General features: G+C 43.8%; 1 protein-coding gene across 1 annotated transcript in view; it reads left to right on the top strand.

The window, feature by feature from the left end:
- The first annotated feature begins 2,253 nt into the window (after positions 1-2,253).
- Positions 2,254-22,496, top strand: part of RPS6KL1 (ribosomal protein S6 kinase like 1) — a 39,706-nt gene continuing 19,463 nt past the window's right edge. The window contains exons 1-4 of the mRNA XM_036736214.1: positions 2,254-2,280; positions 6,834-7,080; positions 10,481-10,605; positions 12,552-12,644. Of these exons, the coding sequence (XP_036592109.1) occupies positions 2,254-2,280; positions 6,834-7,080; positions 10,481-10,605; positions 12,552-12,644 (492 nt within the window). The remainder of the gene's footprint in view (positions 2,281-6,833; positions 7,081-10,480; positions 10,606-12,551; positions 12,645-22,496) is intronic.

The following is a 22,496-nucleotide window of genomic DNA, read 5'->3' as shown; positions in this document are numbered from 1 at the left end:
AACCCAACCAAGTAAGTGCTACTGTTATCCCCAATTTTACAGATAAAGAAACTGAGGCAGAGATAAATGACTTGGGTCACATAACTATTAAGTGTCTGAGGTGGATTTGAACTCATTTTTTCCTGACACCAGACCTAGTGCTCTATCCACTACACCACTAAGCTGCCTATAAAACAATTTAATGAATTGGCTTAATGAGAAAAGTTTCAACGAATTATAATTGTGAAACAGCTGTTTTCCCCCCAAAAGCTGGGACACACTCTCCAACAAGTATATACAACAGACAACATCAATAGAAAGAGAGGAAAGATATAGGGAACATATGTGAAGAAGCAGACATGTAGGAAATATGTGTGGCCAGGGTACATGCATTGGGAGGACAACTAATTCCTTGGGGCCTACTGATGTGTCTTCTAGTCACATCTAGAGATGTCATTGCTCCCACTGGGTCTGCTCCCCTCTGGTCTGGGAGTCCCTGCTTGAAGCTCTTTTGCTGGAGACATGGTCTCCATCAAAGTCCACTCTGTGAGAGCTGTAGTTTCTACTGAATGATGCCCTCCTGGACATCTAGTCTCCACCCAATGCTTCTCTATAAATTGCTCCACTCCCTCAAGCTTGTGGCTTAGCTGAAATCCTTGTGTCTCCTTCAAGATAAGAGTGGGCATTGTCATTCTCTTTTAGGAAAAAGCCTTTCTTCAAGTTCTTCTGTCTTGGGCCCTCAAAGTCTTCACTACTGGAAGCTTCATATCTCCCAGCTGGACATCCTCAGCCCCAGATGCCAGCTACTGTTCAGTCATGTATTACTCTTCGTGACCCCATTTGGGGTTTTCTTGGCAAAGAGGCTGGAGTGGTTTGCCATTTCCTTCTCCAGATCATTTTACAGATGAGGAAACTGAGGCAGAGTTAAGCAATTTGCCCAAGGTCACACAGCTAGTGTCTAAAGCCTGATTTGAACTCATGAAGATGAATCTTCCTGATTCCAAGCCCAATGCTCTATCCACTGTACCACCTAGCTGCCCCAGGTGCCAAGTTCTTTAGAATAAAGAACAGAGGCTTCCCAGCTTGCTCATGCCTTCAGGCTTAGTCTTTTTGGGGGCCCTCTTCCTGTTCTAGGGGTTCTTGGTCAGAGATTTCACCCCAAATTAGGATGAGAATTTCATATGTATCCCAATTCTAATCTCTGAGGTCTAGACAATTAACAAAGTAATGGTTATTTTCCCCAATGACTGCCCAATAGCTCTAGGGTTCTTGGTTCCCCAGTTTCTAAACCCCAGGCCTCTTGAGTTCTCCCATCTAAATGAGTGGATATCTACTAAGATGACCTCAACCCAGGGGTCAAGGTGATTTTCTCTTCTACCAGCTTAATCGCACACATTCCTAGCCTGTTCATGAGTTAGAGGGAGGTGGGTGGGCCACCTTCAGCTTAATGGAACACCCTTACATAGATACCAGGAGAACATCCTGAGGGCAGTAGATGATGAAGGGCCTTGGAATCACGCTTTATGAGAATCAGTTAAAGGAAATGGGGCTGGTTAGCCTGGAGAAGAGATTTATGGGAGTCATGATAGATGTCTTCAAACATTTGAATGGCTGCCATATAGATGAAGAATTAGTCTTGTTTTTCTTGGCCTCAAATGACAGAATTAGGAGCAACAAGTGGAAATTATAGAATGGCAAATTTGGGCCACCTACTAAGATAGTGTGTTCCTCCTCCCTGGAGGTCTTCAAGCAAAGGCTGGATGACCACTTGTTGGGTATGTTCTAGACTAGCTTCCTCTTCAGGTACAGTTTGGAGTAAATAGGTGTGGAAACACCTTCCAGCTCTGAGAGTCTTTAATTCTAAGACATGCCCATTTAATGAATTGGCTCAGTGAGAAAGGTTGCAACAAATTATAACCTGCAAAAAAGCTGTCTCCACCCAAAAGCTGGAGCATACTCTCCAACAAATACATACAACAGGCAACATCAATGGAAGGACTAAACAGATATAGGGAACCATTGGTAAATGATCTTGGAAGGATTCAAACCCAAGCTGCTCCTGACTCCAAGCCCAGTGCTCCCTTACCCTTGGTTTGTACAAGGTCACACAGGTAGAGAAGGGGATGAAACTAGAACCTGAGCCTCTGACTCCTAATCTAATTTGGTTTCCACTGCACCAACGTACAGCCAGGTGACATTGTGCTGGACCCAGTGATGTGAGGGCACTCAGGTTCAGAAGATGGTTGCCAAGCAGTCTTAACCCTCTCACTGTTCATGAACTTACTATGGTTACAATGTCTTGCATGCTCCTGTCTCTATGGGGAGAACTGGACATTCCTAGCTTCCTAGTGCAGTTAGGTGGTACAGTGCATAGAATATAGGTCAGGAAGACCTGATTTCAAATCCTACCTCAAATTAGCTATATGATCCCCTGGGTAAGTCACTTAACCTCTCTATGCCTGAGTTTCCTCATCTATAAAATAGGAATTAAAAAAAATATATGTCCCAGGGTTGTTGTGAGAATCAAATGAGATAATGCATGCAGAGTGTTTTGCAAGCCTTAAAACTCTAAATAAATGCTAGCTATCATTACTATTATTCCTCCTACCTGCCCCCACGGTGTCTTGGCTGCCTCTAGCTTCCATCTTTTGGAGGTAATTGGGATTAAGTGACTTGCTCAGGGTCACACAGCTAGCAAGTGTCTGAGACTGGATTTGAACTCAGGTCCTCCTGACTCCATGGCTGGTGTTCTGTCTACTGTGCTACTGGAAAGCTGCACCTTCCAGATTTAGTCCTAACCCACACTCACATCATCTTGGGATGCAATTCTCATTTGTCCATTTGGCTCTCGGAGTTGAATGAACAAACGAATGAATGAATGAATGAATGAGACTTATGTGTGAGGCACTGAGGTCTCCTCACATAGGAAAACCCTCCCACTCTTCTCTCTCTGCCCTCCGTTTCTTTCTGTAACAGCCCATCTATCCATCACGGGATAGCATCCAAGACTGAGTCAGCTCTTGCCTTCTATCTCTCTCCCACCCATTCTTTCCCAGTCAGTCAACAAGTATTTATTGAGGGTCAGTGAAGGCGCCAGGCACTGTGCTAGGTACTGAGAATAATGAGACAGGAAATAGCCTTTGACCTCTGGGTGCTTGCATTGTATTGGAGGAGTTGACAAATGCCTGCAAAATAAATATTAGATATTTATTTGGTATAAATTTGATGGGTGGGGAGATCTACAGCCAAGAGATCAGGAAAGGCTTCCCATGAGCTATATTTCGATCACAGTTGTGCTTTGGGGGCCACCCGCCCAGGCTTCCTCAGTCACATGAAGAATGATAGTCTCCTGCTTGTTTTCCTGGGTCTCCAAGGCTGATAGCTGGGTGGAGCTGCCTGGATGCAGATGTTGAGCCTGTTTGTGTTGTGGAACTCTAGAGACTACTTCCATCCAAGCTCCTGCCTCAGAAGTAAGACTAGTTGGGGTTCACTTCAATAGCAGGTTTGGGGTTCACTTCAATAGCAGGTTTCAGGTCATTAGTGGAAGGGAGGTCTGGAGGGGACCTCCTCGAAGAAAGGCCATAAATAGGACACTAGATCTGACCTGACCTCAAGCGGCCGCATAGTCAAGTCCAAGAGGATCTGACCTAAATATAAAACGGTGGGCATTGTGGGTGTCCCATCCCTTGAGAAGCAGGCTCCAAACAAAAGGCAAGAGGAGAAGGATGTGGATGTCTCTCTCCAACCCTTTCCAATGTTCAAACCCATATAAGTTTGGGGTGTTTTAGATCATTCTTTAGGAACTGGTCCTGACCATGTAGGTCAATTCCACTGTAGCAGGCATTGAATGAGTAATTTCACTGAAAATATTCTTGAAATGTGACACTATCATCCCAGACTAATGAAGCATCCTCTCACAAGCCCTCTCCCTCTTCCCTCTCCCTTCATTCCCTGACCCCTTCTCTCTCTCTCTCTCCCATTCCTTCTTTCTCTCCCATTCCCCACCCCCACCCCTCTTTCCCCATTTGGTGCTTTTCCCTTCACTGACTGCACTCTCCTCCCCTCCCTCTCTCCCCCATTCCCTGTCCCATGCTTCTCTCCCCCTCCTACTTTCCCCTGTTCTTTCAGCCCTCTCCCCTCTCTTCCTCCCTCTCCTCCTTCCCTCATTCTCTGCTACCTCCCTCTTCCCCACATCTTCCTGTTTCCCTCCATTCTCTGCCCCCCTCCCTCTCCCTGCTCCATTTCCTTCTTTCTTCCCTCCCCTTCCTTCTTTCCATTCCTGATCTCCCTGGGGCACCCCATCCCCCTCCAGACCCTCACTCCATTCCCATCCCTGGCCAAACCCCCAAGCATTCCGGTACCCACTGACACTGCATCTTTAAGAGGCCAGCTGAAAGTCAGCTTCCTGGTCATTGGCTGCTTTATTCTAACTAAAAGAGGATGAGATCATCTGCAGCCAATCATAGAGCCGTTGCACCCCAGCTAGAGGCTTACACCTGCCTGGAGAGTTAAGGCAGAGATGCTCCATTGGGATTCAGGGTCAGGCTGCTTGGAGGGGAAGCGGTAGCAGAGATGACTTCAGCCTGCACGAACAAAACTAAGCTTATGGTTTGAACAGGTAGGGTGCTTGCCTCACGTTTCTTCCTTCTGCACGGTGGGGTGGGGCAGGGGGTGCTCTCCACTTTGACTTGGCCGCATACATTCCCAAGCCTCCTTGCCACCTTGCTTTCAACCTGTGCACCCCTCCTCATCCCACCACCTGGGAAGTGGGGGGCTTCAGGAGAGGCACCGCCCCCTGGCAGGCCTTGGCTAGCTGGGTGGGACCTGCCAGCCTAGTCTCTTCATAGGCCCTGTTTATCATCCAAATACTGAGTCTGGTTTTTCCACAGGAACAGATCGGGGTTGTGCAGGGAATTTGCAGACCATCGGATGCTAGCTGGCATGTCAGTGCATTCAACATTAGGCCTAATTACATGCTACAAACAGGATCCCCAGAGACGGCTTGCCTCTCTTAGTTTGGCAAGGTCTTTACCTGTAATCATCTCCTTTCACCCTTTCCCATAATCACTTGGTCCATTGGGGCTCTAGTGACATCCAGAGCACTAGAACTTGGAAACCTGCTAAGGTCACTTGAACCTATGGTTGAAACAGCTGATTCAGAGACCCAGAACTGGGGTTCCCCAGAAAAGCTGTGTCGAAGCCCATTGCATCAAAGTCCAGCCAGGGTTTCTTTTCCGGAAAACAGCTAAAGCTGGGCTTAACAGCCAAAAGTAATTGCATTTCCCTCTCAGCCAGGGCTTTGGGGTAAAGGATGTGCCCTCCCTTCCTCCAGGCTTTAGGGTCATTGGGGTCCCTATACCCCAAGTGCTAAGGGTTCAACTCACAGCTGCCTGGGTCTGTGGGTGATTTCCACTCCCTCACCCTTGCCTGGCTCAGCTCCATCTTGCTCACTTCCTCTTGGCTAGGAGACCAGGGAAAAGCAGAAGTGGCTTAGAGGTTTGATGGTGGCTTCCCAGAAGCTGACAAGACTCAGAGTTGGGAGGGATGTCAGAGGCTGTGTTAATAACAACAATAAGGGCTCACATTTATATGGCACTTGAAGGTTTGCACAGTACTTCTCTCACAGCTTGTGTCATTTGAGTTTTACAAGAACACTGTCACATTGACGTCATTATTGTTCTCATGTTACAGTGGAGGAAACAGTCTGAGAAGGGTTATATGACTTGCCCAGGATCATACAGCTGGTTAGTATCTGAGACAGCATTCCAACTCAGGTCACCCTGAATTCAAATCCAGCACCCCACCCACTGAGCCACCTTGGCCAACCTGAAGCTCCCATCTCTCTACTCCCACCTGGGGCCAGCCTTCTGAAAAATTTTAAATTCAATTTATTCAACAAATATTTATTGGAAATAGAGTATTTAGTATCATTTAATGAACCCCTTCAATTAACAGGCAATGAGATTGAGCCCCAGAAATGTTGAGATATAAGTGATTATCACACAGATAAAAAGTATCAGAGTTGCAATTTGAGCCCCAAATCCTCTAACCCCAAATCCACCATGCTTTCCATTATATGCCTCAAGGGATCACTATATTCGATTTCAGCGGAATTTGTCTAAGGCAGCCCCAGTCTTTCATTTTCGTTCCTACAGCTCCTCCTCCTGAACCTTCGGGATTTCAGTACTCTCTATTCTTCTCCTCTATCAAAACCATAAGAAAAGGATGTAATAGTCATTCATAACTTAGTATGAATTCAAATCCATTTGCTCTTTCAGAAGCATCCATATTGTGCATCTTCTTTCTAGCTGTGGAATGAAAGACTGTCTACCATCAAAAGCATTTCAGGAACAAGGCAAGGTCTTTTAGGAAGCCTCAGAAATTATACAATATGGATGACTGAGCTTTAGGGTTGAGCCTTCTTTAAGTATTGGTCAGCACATTGTCCCATCAGGCTCTGGTTCAGCCAGAGACTCTATATCTGGAACTACGCCTTCCCCAGTAAGCTCTGCCTGACCCTCTCCTTCATCCCATTCCCCTGAAGTTTCCCCACCACTCCCTTGTATACAAAGACCCCAGCAAGATAATTTAATCCTTAATAAGCCATGGGGAGTACACTGATCAGGGCCTTTTGTGAAAGACCCATTGGTGAATGACAGTTTTGAATTTAAAGAGGAATTGAAATAGGAGAGCGGGGAGATGGTGGGGAGGGAGAGCCCTTGGCGAGAAGATAGAGGTGAACAGGGGTCCCAGGCCTGGGAGGCTCAAGATGCCTGTCTGTACCCACTCTAGGTGGCAATGGAGGTTAGGAGCACTCTACATATGGTGGAACCATGAGTCAAGTGTCCCCACAGCCCACCTCAGGCCTGGAAACCGAGTCTTGCTCACGAGCACTGTCCCAGGCCCAAGTATATCTGGAGCAGATTCGAAACCACATGTCTCCTGAGAGCCCTGATATTCATGGGATTGGCAAGCGTGATTACCTCGTAGACGCGGCCAAACAGATCCGCCTGGCGCTTGAGCGGGACGTGAGCGAGGACTATGAGGCAGCTTTCAACCACTATAAAAATGGGGTCGATGTGCTACTCAATGGAGTACAAGGTACTGGGGCTGGGTGTGGGGAGTTGGAGAATATGGGAGGGGGCACTGGGTAACTTGAGAAGGAGAAGAAGAGGACTCTGTGAATTGTCTGGTGAGAGGAAAGCAACAGTTTACATGTATTATAGCATGAATGTATATGAAAACATTTCATGGTTAGAAAGTACTTTCACATAAAAAAGAAGGTATCTTTTAAAAAAAACCTTTTAGTTTACTTTGTAAAACTTAATTAGTATCTATTTTCTCTACCTCCTTCCTTCTTCCTCAAAAGAAATGAAAAAACAAAATACATTCCTTGTGACAAATATGCACAGTCAAGCAAAATGCACTCTGGCATTGGCCTTTTCCAAAAATGCACGTCTTGTTCTGCATCTCTTGTTCATCACGTCTCCATCTGGAAGTGGGTAGCCTGCTTCTTCACTTTTCCTGGAATTGTTGTTGGTCATTGCATTGGTTATAGTTTTTAAGTCTTTCAAAGTTGTTTGTCTTTACAGTGATTTTGTTTATATACATGTATTATATATATGTATATGTATGTATGTATACACACACATATACATATGTGTATTGTATATTTATGTTTATATATGTTTGTATATATACACATACATTGATATACATATAGATATATAATACAGATATTTCTCTCAGTTCTGCTCATTTCACTCTGTATCACTTCATACAAACCTTCCCAGGTTTCTCTGAAACCACTCCTTTCATCATTTCCTATGGCATAATAGCATGCCATTTTATTAATATACAAAAATTTGTTCAGCCATTCCCCAATTGATGGGCACCCCCTTAGTTTCTTTTTCGTTGCCATGGCTATTTTTGTACCCATGGATCCTTTTCTCTTAAACCTACTAGTAGCATCAGTAGGTCGAAGAGTGTGTAGTGATTTAGGGGACATAGTTCCAAATTGCTTTACAGAATGGCTATACCAATGCACAGTTCCACCAACAGTCTATTAATATGCAAAGCAGGTATTACAATTTCCTTTTCGCAGACAAGAAAACTGAGGCTTAGAGAAGATAAGCCATTTGCCCAAGTCACTCATCTAGTGAATGGCAGAACCAGGAAAGATTTCAACCAAAGTTTTCTGACTCCTAGTTTCCTCTTTGCTCTACAGAATGGTGTTTCAAAGGAATAAGGTTAAGGTTGAAGGTAAACTGAACAAATTCATTTCTGGGAGAAAGCAACCTTCTGACCACCCTCAAAGGAAAACTGGTCATGGAGACAAATTTTTCCTCTTCCCCCTTTGCAAAAGAGTTGTTTCAAAACAAGAGCTTAGAAACACTTTGGGTTAATTTTCTTACCTTATTAGAGTAACCTTTACCCCGGCATTCCAAACTCTGGGCCTCTATATAGAGTGGGTTTAATCCCGGAGTTGGCCTCCTAAGTCATATTTTTCTGGTTCATTTTGCTCTCACTCAGAGTTGCCTCAGTGGAATCTGTGAAAATTGCTTATGCTTGAGTCTTCTCAGACTTAGGTAAAAGAATCCCTAGTCCGTCGCAAGCACTCAAAGTAACCATGCATATATTGTGTACAAGTCACTCCTCCAGACAAATAGCACACCCTGTAGTTTGGACTCCCCTAGGAAAGGGAATGAAGTTAGGTTTTTCCCAAGAAAAACCCCATTGACATTTCATTGAGTGTCACTTTTACTCCAGTTCCACATAAATAATCAGCTTTAAGATCCTAACCTGACGGTTTGTAGTTCCCTTGGAAGGGAAATGTACCTGGGCTCCCTAGACAGGTAACCCCTAACACTTGAATGAATCTTACCTTTACTCCCAAAGATCCATATAAATATTCACCCTTAGGATACTACCCTAAAGACTAGTGTCCCCCAAAGAAGGAAAATAAACGTGGTTTTGCTAGAGAAGATAAGTCACTTGCCCGGTCACTTATCTAGTGAATGGCAGAACCAGGAAAGACTTCAACCCGAGTTTTCTGACTCCTAGTTTCCTCATTCCACTACGGAATGGTGTTTGAGAGGGAATGAGGTTCACTTCCCATTAGACCTTTATTGTCAAATAACTCATGATAGTAAGGGAAGGTAAAGTCCAGATTTTTTTTTTTTGCTTCCTCATATTGGCTTTAGTCCTTTAGTATTTGTTCAACTATGTGAATGGTGTTCACTTGCACAATCTTCTTCCCCCAAAGAGACAAGCACCACCTGCCCTTCTTCCTCTAAAAATCTCAGTCCTAGAGCTCTTGTACTTAGGGTTGCTAGAGAGGTATCCCAAGGCTGCCCAAGATCTCTGCTTTCTCTAGAAGGCGGAGGCTTAGGAACCCTCTACATCTTGGTTGTGTGGTTCTTCCCTCCTGGGGCTGTATCATTCAAAGCATGTATGACTGCCATGTTTCCTTACTAGGGATTGGTCCAGCTACTCAGAATCCAGGGTCTCCAGGCTTAGGAACTCTTGATAGCCTCCTAGTACCCAGGCTAATGGTCTTTGGAGCTGAGCTAGAGATGACTTCTTGGCACTTTGGGTGAGGGGTAAAGGATAGGAATTGGGCAGAAGTATGGTGGTAAATATTTAACAACTGGCTCTCCAAAACAAAAAGTATGTATTTTAAAGTTTAATTTGCATTATTAACATTTTCCCCATTATTTTCTTAAGTCTAGACAAGCATCAAAACCTAAATCAAGCCCTGATTTGTAGCATTTTGCTGATTTCCAAGATGTAAATGCTCACACTGAACATTCAACAATCTGGTTTAATGAAAGCCAGTTCAAGCTAACTCTAGCACATTCCTATGGTTACGCTAACCCCCAATGCCCCAAAGGGACCACTCTTACATCTCTGGTCTCAGAAAAGAGGGCAATTCTGTCATTAAGACTCCCTCTTAAAGGCCTAAAGCAGAAGGGTTACTCTTTTCATTAAATCATCCCTTACAGATGAAATATAATCAAAATCTTAAACAAAGGGGTGCTTCTCTGTAAGCTCAAAAAGTTAATCAGAGGACTCCACTAATTGGTCTCTACTCTAGAGGCTCCTCCAAAGAAACACACACATTTCTGTACTCCTCTCTACTCTCCAGTCTGTTGTTATCTGTTGTATTTTTTCTTTTCTTGCTCGTGGGTGTCCCTAACCCTTCCTAGCTCTTCTGATGTTGAGGGGTTCCAACAGCAGGTAAGGTGGAGAGCTGCGAGGTTGACCATCAAAAGCCAACTTGTAGACTACAATTTCTACCCATCTGCAGTATAAATCTTCCAGACCCTAGATATGAAACATGGAGAATAGTGACAACACTGAGGGCTGAGGCATCTTAGAATATCCCACAGTGGTCTCCCCATCCTTCCCAACTCACTCGTGCTTCTGAAGGCAGGTCTGGTAGGGGGTTTCATCCTTCGGGGGTTGAGAACCCAGGGGGTGATCAATATCTCTCCATCAGTTGATCCCAACAAAGAGCGGCGTGAGGCGGTGAAGAGGAAGATCACCAAGTACCTGAGGCGGGCAGAAGAGATCTTCAACTGCCACCTGCAGAGGACGCTGGGGAACAGGACCAGCCCTGGCACGGTAAGGAGATAAGCTGTCTCCAGGATTCCTTAAAGCGACGACCTCATGTCACCATGTGAGAAGAAACGGCAATAGTGGCTTTGGGGTTTGCAAAGTGCTTTGCACGTGTTATCTCACTTACTCCTCACAACAACGCTATGAGATACGTGCTAGTGTTACTCTCATTTTACAGGAAACTGAGTTGTAGAGAGGTTAAGCGACTTACCTTCACATAGGCACCAAGCATTGTGGGCAAGATTAGAACTCTTTAGAACTCTTCCAGACTCTAAATCCAGCTCTCTATCCAGTACGCCACCCGTCTGTCTAATTATTCTAATAGAACTTTACATGGTTTCCCAATATAACCCATGTGTCAGAGTCATGACGTTAAAGTCACTTGTCCATTCTGGGGTTTTTTTCCTCACTTCTCTTGGCTCAAAGCTCACATCCCAGGAACCCAGGAAAATGTGTACATGGTAACTTCCAGTAAACAAAGACAGAATTCTCACAGTTGCTTAAAAGAATGTTTTATTAAAAAGAGAAAAAAAATCAAACCAGAAGCCCTCGAATAGGCAAGCCACCATTATAGTACAGTGGATAAAATGGCAGGAGGACCTGAGTTCAAATCTAGCCTCAGACACTTCCTAGCTGTGTGACGCTGGGCAAGTCACTTAACCCTGTTTGCCTCAGTTTCATCATCTGTAAAATGAGCTGGAGAAGGAAATGGCGAACCATTCCAATATCTCTGCCATAGGGCCACTAATAGTCAGACAGAGCTGAAAGGACTGAAGAACACAATTAATCCTGAAGATATATGTAAATCCCCAGAAGCACTTGTAGATCTAAGCTTGTAAGGGACTCCTTTGATGGAAGTTGAAAGTGCCTTGGATTTGGAGTCAAAGGACCTGGATTTGAATCCCATCTGTCACATGTTTGACCTTGGAAGTCACTTAGCCTCTCTGGGCTTTTTTCCTCATGTGTAAAATGTAGAGGTCAAATCTAAGGTCCCAATTCATGCTCCCAAAGCCCTGTGTTTGCCCAGTGTTCTCTACTAGTAGGAAGAGCAAAGGTTGAGGTGGCTTTTGTTGTCTCCCTCCAGCTTTCTTCTCTTCTTCATGATGCTTCCTCAATGAATCCTTTAGGAGCTGGAGGCAACCTCAAAGGTTGTCTAATCCAACCTCCTATTCATACGCATCAGAAAACTGTGGCTCAGCTCCGTACTCCATAGTTTTTTCAGGCAAAGTGAAAACTAACTTCAACAGCTGGCCAATATTTTGGTGTCACTTCCCCTGGTGAAAAATGACGGTAAACCCTCTAGAGGCTTCTTCCTTCCTTGAGATCTCCACAGCTTTACTCTTGTCTGCTTGTTTTTTTTTTATTCAGTCTCCCCCTCAACTCATCTGATGCCATTCCCTCTAGAGTATACTATTCATTCTCTTCAGTGTCCCATTGGGACACAGCAGGGAAAGAGATACAGCCAAAACATCAACAGACCCACAACCTGAGGGCCTGGCTAGCTTTAAAAAAAAATAGGAGCCTGCAGTTAGCAGAGAAGCAAGAAGGTGTTGTGAGTCCCCTCTCCATCCCAGTGAAGTGAAGGGTTCAGAGACTTAAGAGAGACAGAAATATGGATGTGAAGGCAGACATGCAGCCTCTGCCCTGCTGGCTTCCTTAAGTCTCAGCTAAGACCCTTCCTTGTCTGCAAGAAGCCTTGCCAGATTCTTCTTAATCTAGTGCCTTCCCTTTTTAAATTACCCTATATAAGAGACAGCTAGGTGGTGCAGTGAGTAGAGCACCGGCCCTGGAATCAGGAGGACCTGAGTTCAAATCCAGCCCCAGACATTTGACACACTTCCTAAAAGGATAGCCACAGAGCCAAGGTTGCAGTAAGTCCTAGTCTAGGGAAGCTCCCTGCGTCACTCAGGCTCAAGGCCTCATGTCTCCCCATCTCTCATTTTCCCATGTAGGGTTTCAGCAGCCTGAGGCTCCGGCCCATCCGTACCTTGAGCTCAGCAGTGGAGAATCTGAGGTGCTGTAAGGTAGTGGGGGTCATTGAAAAGGTAAGTGGGTTGTTCCTCTTTTGAGAAACTGCTTCTTGAAGGTGGGGAAGGGGGACATTGGGAAGAAGGTGGTTCTTTGGTTAAAAGCAATTTCTCATCCCCAGGAAGAGACCAGAGTATGGTCACCGTAAGGAGAGAGACTAGATGGAGGCCAGACTTCCCTCCAGGCCTTCTGGGGGTCCTATCCCAGAAAGACACTTTTTTCCAGACTCCCTCCCATACACTTCAAAGAAGGTAGAATACTAGAGTAGCCAACAGTCAGACAATAGCAGCTCCACAGCCCTTCATTCCAGACACACAGAGCAACATGCTCCCACCGAGAAGTCAAGCAGGAACTAGAGAAGATGCTGTTTGTACCTAGGAAATCCTGCCAATTTTCACTTCAATAATCTGCAGGCTGGCTTCCTCTTACTTCCCACAGCCACCCATCACCTCCCCCAGGGGCTTGGCCAAGGTTTCCTAGCCAAGAAGAAAGCAGGAGGCTTTATGGTCCTAGGATGCTCTCTCCTCTGGAGAGCATGGGGCCGGTTCCCCACTACCTAGCTTGTGGATTATCCGGGCCCTTGGCTGCTCTCTACCTCTCCTCTCCCACTGCCCACCTTTTGACCATTTTCTCTCCAGGGAGTGGGCAGGGAGAGAGCAGGAGATGAAATTCCAAACACTCCCTTTGGCTACTTGTTAGAATTGGTTAGGGAGGAGGAGGAGGAAGAGGACAAAACTCTCAGTTCAAAGGAGAGTTTTGGATCATCCATAAATTAAATTCCTCCATGTTTTTTCCTGTACCCTGATACCATGGATAATACTTAGCTGTCCCATCAAGAGTCCAAAGTACAGTGTAGCAGTGGAACACAGCGTACTATCCCTTACATACAAGCAGTGGAACACAGTGTACTATCCTTTACATACAAAGATGATGTCCCAGGGAAAACAATTAGGCATAGTGGAAAGAAGACTGAATTGTGGGGAGGAGGGGAAGGGGGTCAGGGAGCCTGAGTTATAACTCTGGCTCTGCCATTAACAAGCTTTGTGACCTTGGAGAAATCATCTCACTCCTCTGGGTCTTAGTTCTAGCAGACTGTAGGCTCGACATGAGTCAGCAGTATAGAGTGGTAGCCAAAAAGGTCAAATGTGAACTTGGGCTTCATTGAGAGCGTTCCAAGGATTAGGATGTGATGATACTGTTGTGTTCTGCCCTAGTCATAGCACATTTTGAATACTGTGTTTTGTTCTGGGCACCATAGTTTGTGAAGGATATTGATTAAGCTGGATAGCATTCAGAAGAAGACAACCCAGATGGTGAAAAGTCTTCAGTTCATGCCAAATGAGGATTGGTTAAAGCAATGGAGCATGTTTCAACTGGAAAAGCGAAGACTCAGGGAGCATGATAGCTATGGTTAAGTATCTGAAGGACTGTCATGAGGAATAGGGATTAGATTTGTTCCACTTGGCCCTACATGGCAGAACCAGGAGGAATGGGTGGAAATTGAGGACAGATTTAGGCTTGACTTCAGGAAAAATTTCCTAGAAATTACCGCTGTCTCGATGTAGAATAAGTTGCCTCCAGAGGTGGTAGGTTCCCTCTTCTTGAAAATCTCCAAGCAAAAGCTGGCTGACTGCATATGAAATATGTTACGGTGGGGATTCCTTTGAGGTTGGACTAGATGGCTGCTGAGATCCTTTTCACCTCTAAAATCTATGATTCTGTGACTCAGTTCTCTCATCAGTCTAATAAAGGGATTGGCTTAGGGGAACTCTGAGGTTTCTTCCAGTTCCAACAGTCTACAATTCTCTACTAACTCACCATCAGTAGAATGTTTTTTGACAGGGTTGCTAGATCAGGGAATGCTAGAGACATGATATACCAGGATTTGGTATTTGGCTTCATGTGAGATATTTGTTGACAAGATGGAATCATTTGAGCTAGACGATGGTTCAGTTAGGTAGATTTAGAACTGATAGAATGACCAGGTCCAAAGAGTTGTGATTAATGAACTGATGTCAACCAGGATGGAAGTCTTCAGTGCAGTGCTCCTGAGGTCTGACCCTGACCTTGGGCCATTCAACATTTTAATTAGTAACATGTGTGAAGGCCTATGCTTGTCACATTCACAAATGACAATCAAGGGGTTAATGCGAAGACAATGTTGAAAGACTGCTTGGTGGAGCCCAGAGAGGCTGGGGGCACCTCAAGATTACTGCTGGCCAAGGCAGGTGGTATGGGATGCCCTCTCACGTAAATGCTCATGTTGTTTGGAGCTCTTGTAATTTGTTGGCTCTTCATGTACCAGAACTGTCCAGCATGCTTTTATTTGTATTTCCAGTGTTAACCACAGTGCCTATACCATAGTAAGAATTTAATAAATGCTCCCTCTCTCTCTCTCTCTCTTTCTCTCTCTCTCTCTCTCCCCATTTATCCATTTAGCTAGCTAGCTACCTCTCTATATACCTATTAACACATCTTTTTTATCTACCTATCTTTCTAACTTTCTATTTAGCACTGTCTGTAATAATGATAAGGGACAGGAAGCCATCACCAGGGATATCTTAGAAAGGGGGGTGAGGGTAGGAATGGGAATCTCATATAAACACCAGTGAAGAATACAAAAAAGATTAACAAAGTAATATTCCTGCCCATCCCAGGTCCAGGCTGGTTTGGAAATGTATACTACTATATCTTTGGGCTTTTGATTTATTTTCAGTTACTAATCTCTCTGCTTAAAACTATTTCCACTTACCAACTAGAGCTGGCTTGGGATTACTATCATAAGATGCTTTAAACTGTTTATGATTTCCATAAAGTGTGTTTATCAAAGTGCCATCTTTCCATGATGGCACAGGAATCACCACCTCTGCTGTCTCCCCAAACCTTATGTTCAGGTGAGATATGTCACTGCTGGACTCATACTTTCCCCCAAACTTCACTCCCCAGTGATAACATTAACCACAAAATGAACATTAACAGACAATAGTTTTCTTTATGTAAAGCAGGGAATAAACAATAGCAATAAAAACAGAGAACACAAATGGAGGGGTAAAGCTTATGAATCCATGTGGCCTGCAATAAGTACTGCTAATTATAATAGAAATTGTCTTTTTATTGATTGAGGATCATTCCCCTCACAAGGAAGAGCGTAAGGCAAAAACTTGGGGGAATTGATCACTTAATGGAAATTGCTTCTTTTCTTGACTTGGAGTCATAGGAAAAGAAAATTGTCTCTGAGGGGTCACTTAGATCATTTCACCAACCATGGTCTGCATCAGTCCAGTAATTTATTTGTTGACTATAGCAGCAGCAAAAGCAACAATAGCCACTGGTTTTAGTCTTCCTCCAGAGAAGAAGAGAAAGGCAGAACAAATCTGGGAATCCAGTTCAGAACTTGACCCTGGAATTTCCACATGGTCCAAAGATGGAGAACAAACTCCTAAATTCTCACTGTCAACTCAGCTCAACCTCTTCTACCATCTTTCTTCCAGAAATTTTCTAACAGCTCTTTCTAGAAATCCCAGTTCCAGACAGTCAATGAACATTTATTAAGCACTTACTATATACCAGGTACTGTGCTATGTGCTATGTAAGTTACACTACAAAGAAAAGAAAAAAACATATTCATTACCTTTGAGGAGCCCACATTCAAATTGGGAGACATGTAAATAACCAGGTACACATAAGATAAACTTTTATACATCTTCTTTTTAGAAGATGTAAGATTATCTCAACAGTGATGGAGACTGAGAAAAGCCTCCTGCAGAAGGTGGGATTTAAACTGAGTCTTGAAGGAAGGGAAGCCATGAGGTAAAGGTGGGAAGGGAGAGCATTCCAGTCTTGGGGAACAGCCAGTTCAAAAGCATGTTATGTCATCATGTAGGAGGAACAATAGCAAGAAGGCCCATGTGGCTGGATGGGTACATGGAGACCAGTACAGAGTAAGAAGACTAGAAATGTAGGAAGGGATCAGGTTGTGGAGGGCTTTAAAAGCCAAATGGAGGATTTTGTATTTGATCCTGGAGACAAGAGGAACCACTGGATTTTATTGAGTAGGAGGGTCAGACCTGCATTTAGGAAGATCACTTTGTTAGCTAAGTGAAAGATAGACTGGAATAGGGAGAGACATGAGGCAGGGTGAACAACTAGAAGGCCATTGACTTCTGTCTAGGTGGGAGGTGATGAAGCCTACACCAGCATAGCAGTTGTGTGACTGGAGAGAAGGCATTATATAGGTGAGGTGGTTGTTGTTGTGTGGTGGTGGTGGTGGTATTATTGTGAACATAGAGTCCAAAAGACTTGACAACAGATTGGATATATGTTGATGCTGTTGCTTGTTCTTTGTTCTTGAACAGGACCATGACATCAGGAAGGTGATGCCATGACTTGCAAGTGAATTGGATTTAAGTGAGGGAGGGCTGTGCAAGGTTGCCAGCCTCACTTGTTGCTCTGGAGTCATCTGGATCAAGTGGCAAGTTATAGATCAGGATGACTGGAGATGGCCCCTGATTGGATATATGGGGTGAGTGTAAGTGAGGAGTTTAGGATGACATAGAGATCATGAGCTGGATGCTTAGGAGAATACTGGTGTCCTCAACAAGAATAGGGAAATTCAGAAAAGGGAAGTTTATAGGGAGAGGTGGGGAAGATAATAAGTTCAATTTTAGATTTGTGAAAATATCTGTGGAACATCCAGTTAAGGCTATCCAAAAGGCAGGTATTGATGAAAAAACTAAAGCTCAGGAGAGAGGTTAGGTCTGGGTATATAGATTGGGGAATCATCTACATAGAGATGATAATTGAACCCATTGGTGCTGCTGGAATCATCAATTGACACAAGATTAAAGGAGAAGAGAAGAGGACCCAGGACAGGGCCTTGGGACACACTCATGATTAGCAAGCATGACTTGGATGAAGATCTAGCAAAGGAGATTCAGAAGAAATTATGGAGGGAGAAGTGGGAAAGGGCCGTATCATGAAAACCTAGACAGGAGAGTGTATCTGGCTGAAGAAAGTGATTGACAGTGGCAAAGGCTACAGAGAGGTCCAGGGGGATCTGGATTGAGAAAAGACCAGTAGATTTGGCAATGAAGAGACTACTCGTAAATTTGGAGAGAATGATAAGGTTGGAAGCCACATTGTAGAGGGTGTTGAAGAGAGTAAGAGGAGAGGAAGTGGAGGTACCAATTGTAGATAATTTTCTCAAGGAGTTAAGATATGAAGGGGAGGAGGGGTATTGAACAATAGCTAATAGGGATAATAGAATTAAATTAGAGTTTTTAAGGATGAGAAAAGTACGGGCATATTTGTAAGAAGCAGAGAAGCAACCAGGAGATAGGGGGAGATTGAAGAGGAAGTAAGGATAGTAGTGAGAAAAATTTGCTAGGAAAGATGGGATAGGATGGGATCAGGGCGCTTGCCAAGGAGATGGCTTTGGCAGGAAGAGGAGTCATCTCTTCATATGACATGGGGTGAAAGAGTCTGAGTAATACGAGACAAGAAGGAAGAGACAAGAGCGAGCTAGATCTTGGGGAATTGCCTCCATTTCATCAAATTATGAGGCTAGGTTCTCAGCTGAGAGCATAGGGAAAGGAGTAGCGTGGGAGGTTTGAAGAGGGATGGGTAAAAAGGTTTGTGATAGCTGCTTTGGGAAATGAGGGAGCAAATTGATTAGGGAGGCGTAAAAAGATTGCCTTGCTGCAGTGAGAACCCAACTGAGATTATATAACATAAACTTGTAGTAGATCCAATCTAGTTTGCTTTCATGATTTTTCTCTAGCAGGATGTGAACATGACTGAAGCCAATAGCTGTGGGAGTAACCTAAGGCTAGGATTTGGCAAGGCATAATCAGTGATGGGACAAGGGAGCAAAGGATTAATGTATAAAGGATATATGGTTCTACAAGGGTCAAGATAGGAAAGAGAGTAGAGTGTAACCAGGGCATGGATGATAGCCTGAAAAAGGACATAGGAGTAGAGGGATGTGAAGTCATGGTGAGGATGAAGAACAGGGTTAGGGGTCATAAAGCAGAAGGAAATATGCAATGATAAGACATTATGATGAGCTGAAGAAATTTCTAAATTCATGAGCATGGAAGAATACTTGTGGGTGATAGCAAGATCCAAAGTATTTTATATATTTATATTTTATATTTATGAGATATATATGTGGTGTGTGTGTGTGTGTGTGTGTGTGTGTGTGTGTGTGTGTAATTTAGGTAGAGTGGAGGAGTGGGTGATGGGAACTGAGTAGATTGAGGAACTGGGAAGTTAAGAGGTGTTTGAGGGAGTATCAATATGTGTGCTGAACTCCCTTAGTACGAGGGCAGGAGATGAGATGGAGAGAGACTGTGAGTCAGATGCAGAACTTAACAAAGAAGAAGTGAGGAGAGGAACAAGTACATATAAAAATAAGTACAGCATAAATATTAGGCTAATAAGTACAAATATCTACAAAGAGGTTAAATGCAAGGTAGTTTGGGAAGGAAGACACTAGCACCTGGAGAAGAGGGAATCAGGAAAGTAGCCTCTTCTCCCAAAGCCGCCATATAATATTACACCATGGGCTGTTCAGGTTTAAGACCTCTTTGTTGTTGTTGTTGAGTCGTTTCAGTCATGTCCAACTCTCTGTGAGGAAACTGAGGTAAACTAGGTTAAGTGACTTACCCAGGGTCACACAGTAAGTAAGCGTCCAAGGCTAGATTTGAAATCAGGAAGATGAGACTTCCTGACTCCAGGCCTAGCGCTCTACCTATTGTGCCATCTAGCTGCCCAGATCATTTTACAAGTGAGGAAACTGAGGCAAACATGGTCACATAGCTAGTGTCTGAGGCCAGATCTGAATTCATGAAGATAAGTCCTTCTGATTCCAAGCCCGGTGCTCTAACCACTGCATCATCTAGCTTCATCTCAGGAGCACGGCTTCTCAGCTTTTTTCCAGGGGTGTGATGGTTTGGGAATAGTACCCTGCAAGAGGATAAAATCTTTTCCGAGCGACTTATCAAAAAGCATTAATTTTTTTCTTTTTTAAAAGAAATAAATTTTATTGATATCCAGTTTTTTACATCACCATAATTTCCCCCTCCCCCTCCCTCTCTCAGAGAGCCATCCGTATAACAAATGGGGTTTTTAAGAAAAAGGAAAAAAAGAAGGAAGGAAAAATCTTCACGACTGATCAATACATGGGAATAGTCTCAAAATACACCAGACCCATGGACATGCCACCTCTGCATAGGGATGGGGTGAGAGGGTCTCATCACTCCTTTCGAGCCACATTTTCAGCAAGCATTTATTAAACACCTATCACACACCGGGCACTCAGGTGCTGGGGTAAGAAATACAAAGAATGAAATTATCTATATATACATATATATCTATATATGTATGTACACATATATATGCTATATATACACATACACCTATAATATAAATATATAATAAACATATATGTGTATATACAGAATAAATAGAAAGCTAAGAACTACAAATAAATATGAGTTTGGGAGAGAGGTCACCAGAAGTTGGGAGAAGGAACAAAGGCTCTTCAATAAAGCATTAGTGCATCAGGCAGCAATCTTTACTCTTCTCCCACCACAGGCAGGCAGGATGGATGCAGGCAAATCATTTGCTCTCCCAGTCTCCAAGTTGTCATTTATTTTTTTTCTCCTTCCAAAGAATTCTCTGTTCTTTCTCTTCCCCCACACTTTCATTCCCTTCATTCCTAAACCAGGAGCACCAACAACTTTTTTTTTCCCCAAATTAGGAAAGGTACTGAGGGCCATTGTTCTCTCGAGCAGCAGGTTGAGAATCCCTGACTGGGAGCCAAGAGGCCTGCCCTCCTCACCATCCAGGTCACTCTCATGGGGCTGCTACATGGGAATCCAGGGAGAACAAAGTCAACCAGGAGACCTCGCCTTCTGGACAGTGGTGACCTCCCAGTTATGGAGACTGCAGGTTTTACTCTTGTCTGCCACAGAGACATTTAAAAGCACCTTTTGAAGGTGTTGTAACCTCAAGACACTTCCTTATAAAGGTCCTTGTTATGACCTTTGGAATGGGGACAGGGATAGATAGCTATAGACATATGTATGTATATATACATGTGTGTGTATATGTATAGTACATATATATATATATGTGTGTGTGTGTGTGTGTGTGTATAACCACATACAAATATACATACAAAGATATATGCAGATGTAGATATATAGGTATATATCTGTACATTGTTTAAAAGGCTTTGGCGATCTTTTATGGGAATAGAGAAAATTTCTCAAAGGATATAAAGTGTTAACCTGCATCGACAGGGAGATTTTCCTCATTCCTCACACCAATCAAATCTTACACTAATAATAATAATGATGATAGTTATATATATAATTATAATTATATATATTATATTATATCATTATATAATAATGATAGCTAGCATTTATGAAGGGCTTACTACATGCCAGGCAGGCAGCTAGGTGGTACCATAGTACACAGGGCACTTAGCCTGGAGTCAGATACTTACTAGCTGTGCGACCCTGGGCAAGTCACTTAACCCTGTTTGCCTCAGTTTCCTCATCTGTACAATGAGCTGGAGAAGGAAATGACAAACCACTCCAGCATCTTTGCCAGGAAAACCCCAAATGGGGTCACGGAGAGTCAGACGTGACTGAAATGACTGAACAACAAAATCTGTCAGGCTCTGTGCTAACCACTTTAAAATATTATTAAATTCAATCCCTACAACAACCCTGGGAGGTAGGTGCTATTGTTATCCCCATTTTACAGTTGAGGAAACTGAGGCAAGCAGGTTGAGTGACTTGCCCTAAGTCACAAAGTTCTAAAGTCAGATTTGAACTCAGATACTTCTGACTCCAAACCCAGCTCTCTATCTATTTCACCACCTAGCTCCCCTATAAACATATGTGTACAAAATTTTTGAGAAACTTTTTTTCCAAGAGACACCTCTTTTCCCCTAGCCCAGGGGTGGGGAACCTGTGGTCTCAAGGTCACATATGGCCTTCTAGGTCCTTGGGTGCAGCCTTTTGACTAAATCCAAGTTTTACAGAACAAATCCTTTTATTAAGGGGATTTGTTCTGTGAGGTTTGGATTCGGTCAAAGGGCCCCACTTGAGGACCTAGAGGTCTAGATCTAGCCAATCTGTCTGCAGTTTATAATTTTAGAGAGTTTCCTGGAGGACACCAAGAGGTGTGGTTTGCTCTGGGTCTTACGGCCATTAATGTGAGAGGAAGGACCTGAATTCAGGTCATGCTGATTCTGGGCTGACTCTCTATCCACCAAGTGGGGCTACCTACCTCTCAGGTGTTGTGGTGAACCCTGGTGAACAAAGAGGCTAACCAGGTGTAAGAATTTGCCCAGCATTTCACAAAGGCACTTTTCTCTCTTAATATAACCAGCCATGAGGTGACCAGGACTTACAGAAGGAATGGAATCCTGGAGTTGGTGGATAGAGCTCCATATAACACTAGGGGAGTAAGGGCAGGATATGGCAGGGAGAGGTGGAGGAGAGAGGGAAGCATAACAGCACAAAATGTGGACAAGGTAAGGAAGAAACAGCAGAATCACAAAGGAGTCAGCTTACTCTGAGAAGGGAGGGTATAAGGAAGATAAGACAGATCAAGTGTCTGACACAGTGTTCACGAAGGGAAGGGAGTTATCAGAGTCCCTTCTGAGGGTCTTGGAACATTTCTGGCTTACTTGGTTTTGTTTCATTTTGGTTTTTGGAGACAATTGAGATTAAGTGACTTGCTATAATGTTAATGGGTTATGAAGATCTTCCTCACCCATTAATAGGCCTCATGTGGAGCCCATTAAGGGAAGCTTGCTTAGGGGAGGCTTGCTTGTAGGAAGGCTTTCA

This window comes from Trichosurus vulpecula, chromosome 8 (genome assembly GCF_011100635.1).
Source record: "Trichosurus vulpecula isolate mTriVul1 chromosome 8, mTriVul1.pri, whole genome shotgun sequence".
In the NCBI taxonomy this organism is placed as follows: Eukaryota; Metazoa; Chordata; class Mammalia; order Diprotodontia; family Phalangeridae; genus Trichosurus; species Trichosurus vulpecula.
The sequence above is the reverse complement of the archived record's forward strand: the minus strand, read 5'-3'. Positions and strand labels throughout refer to the sequence as shown.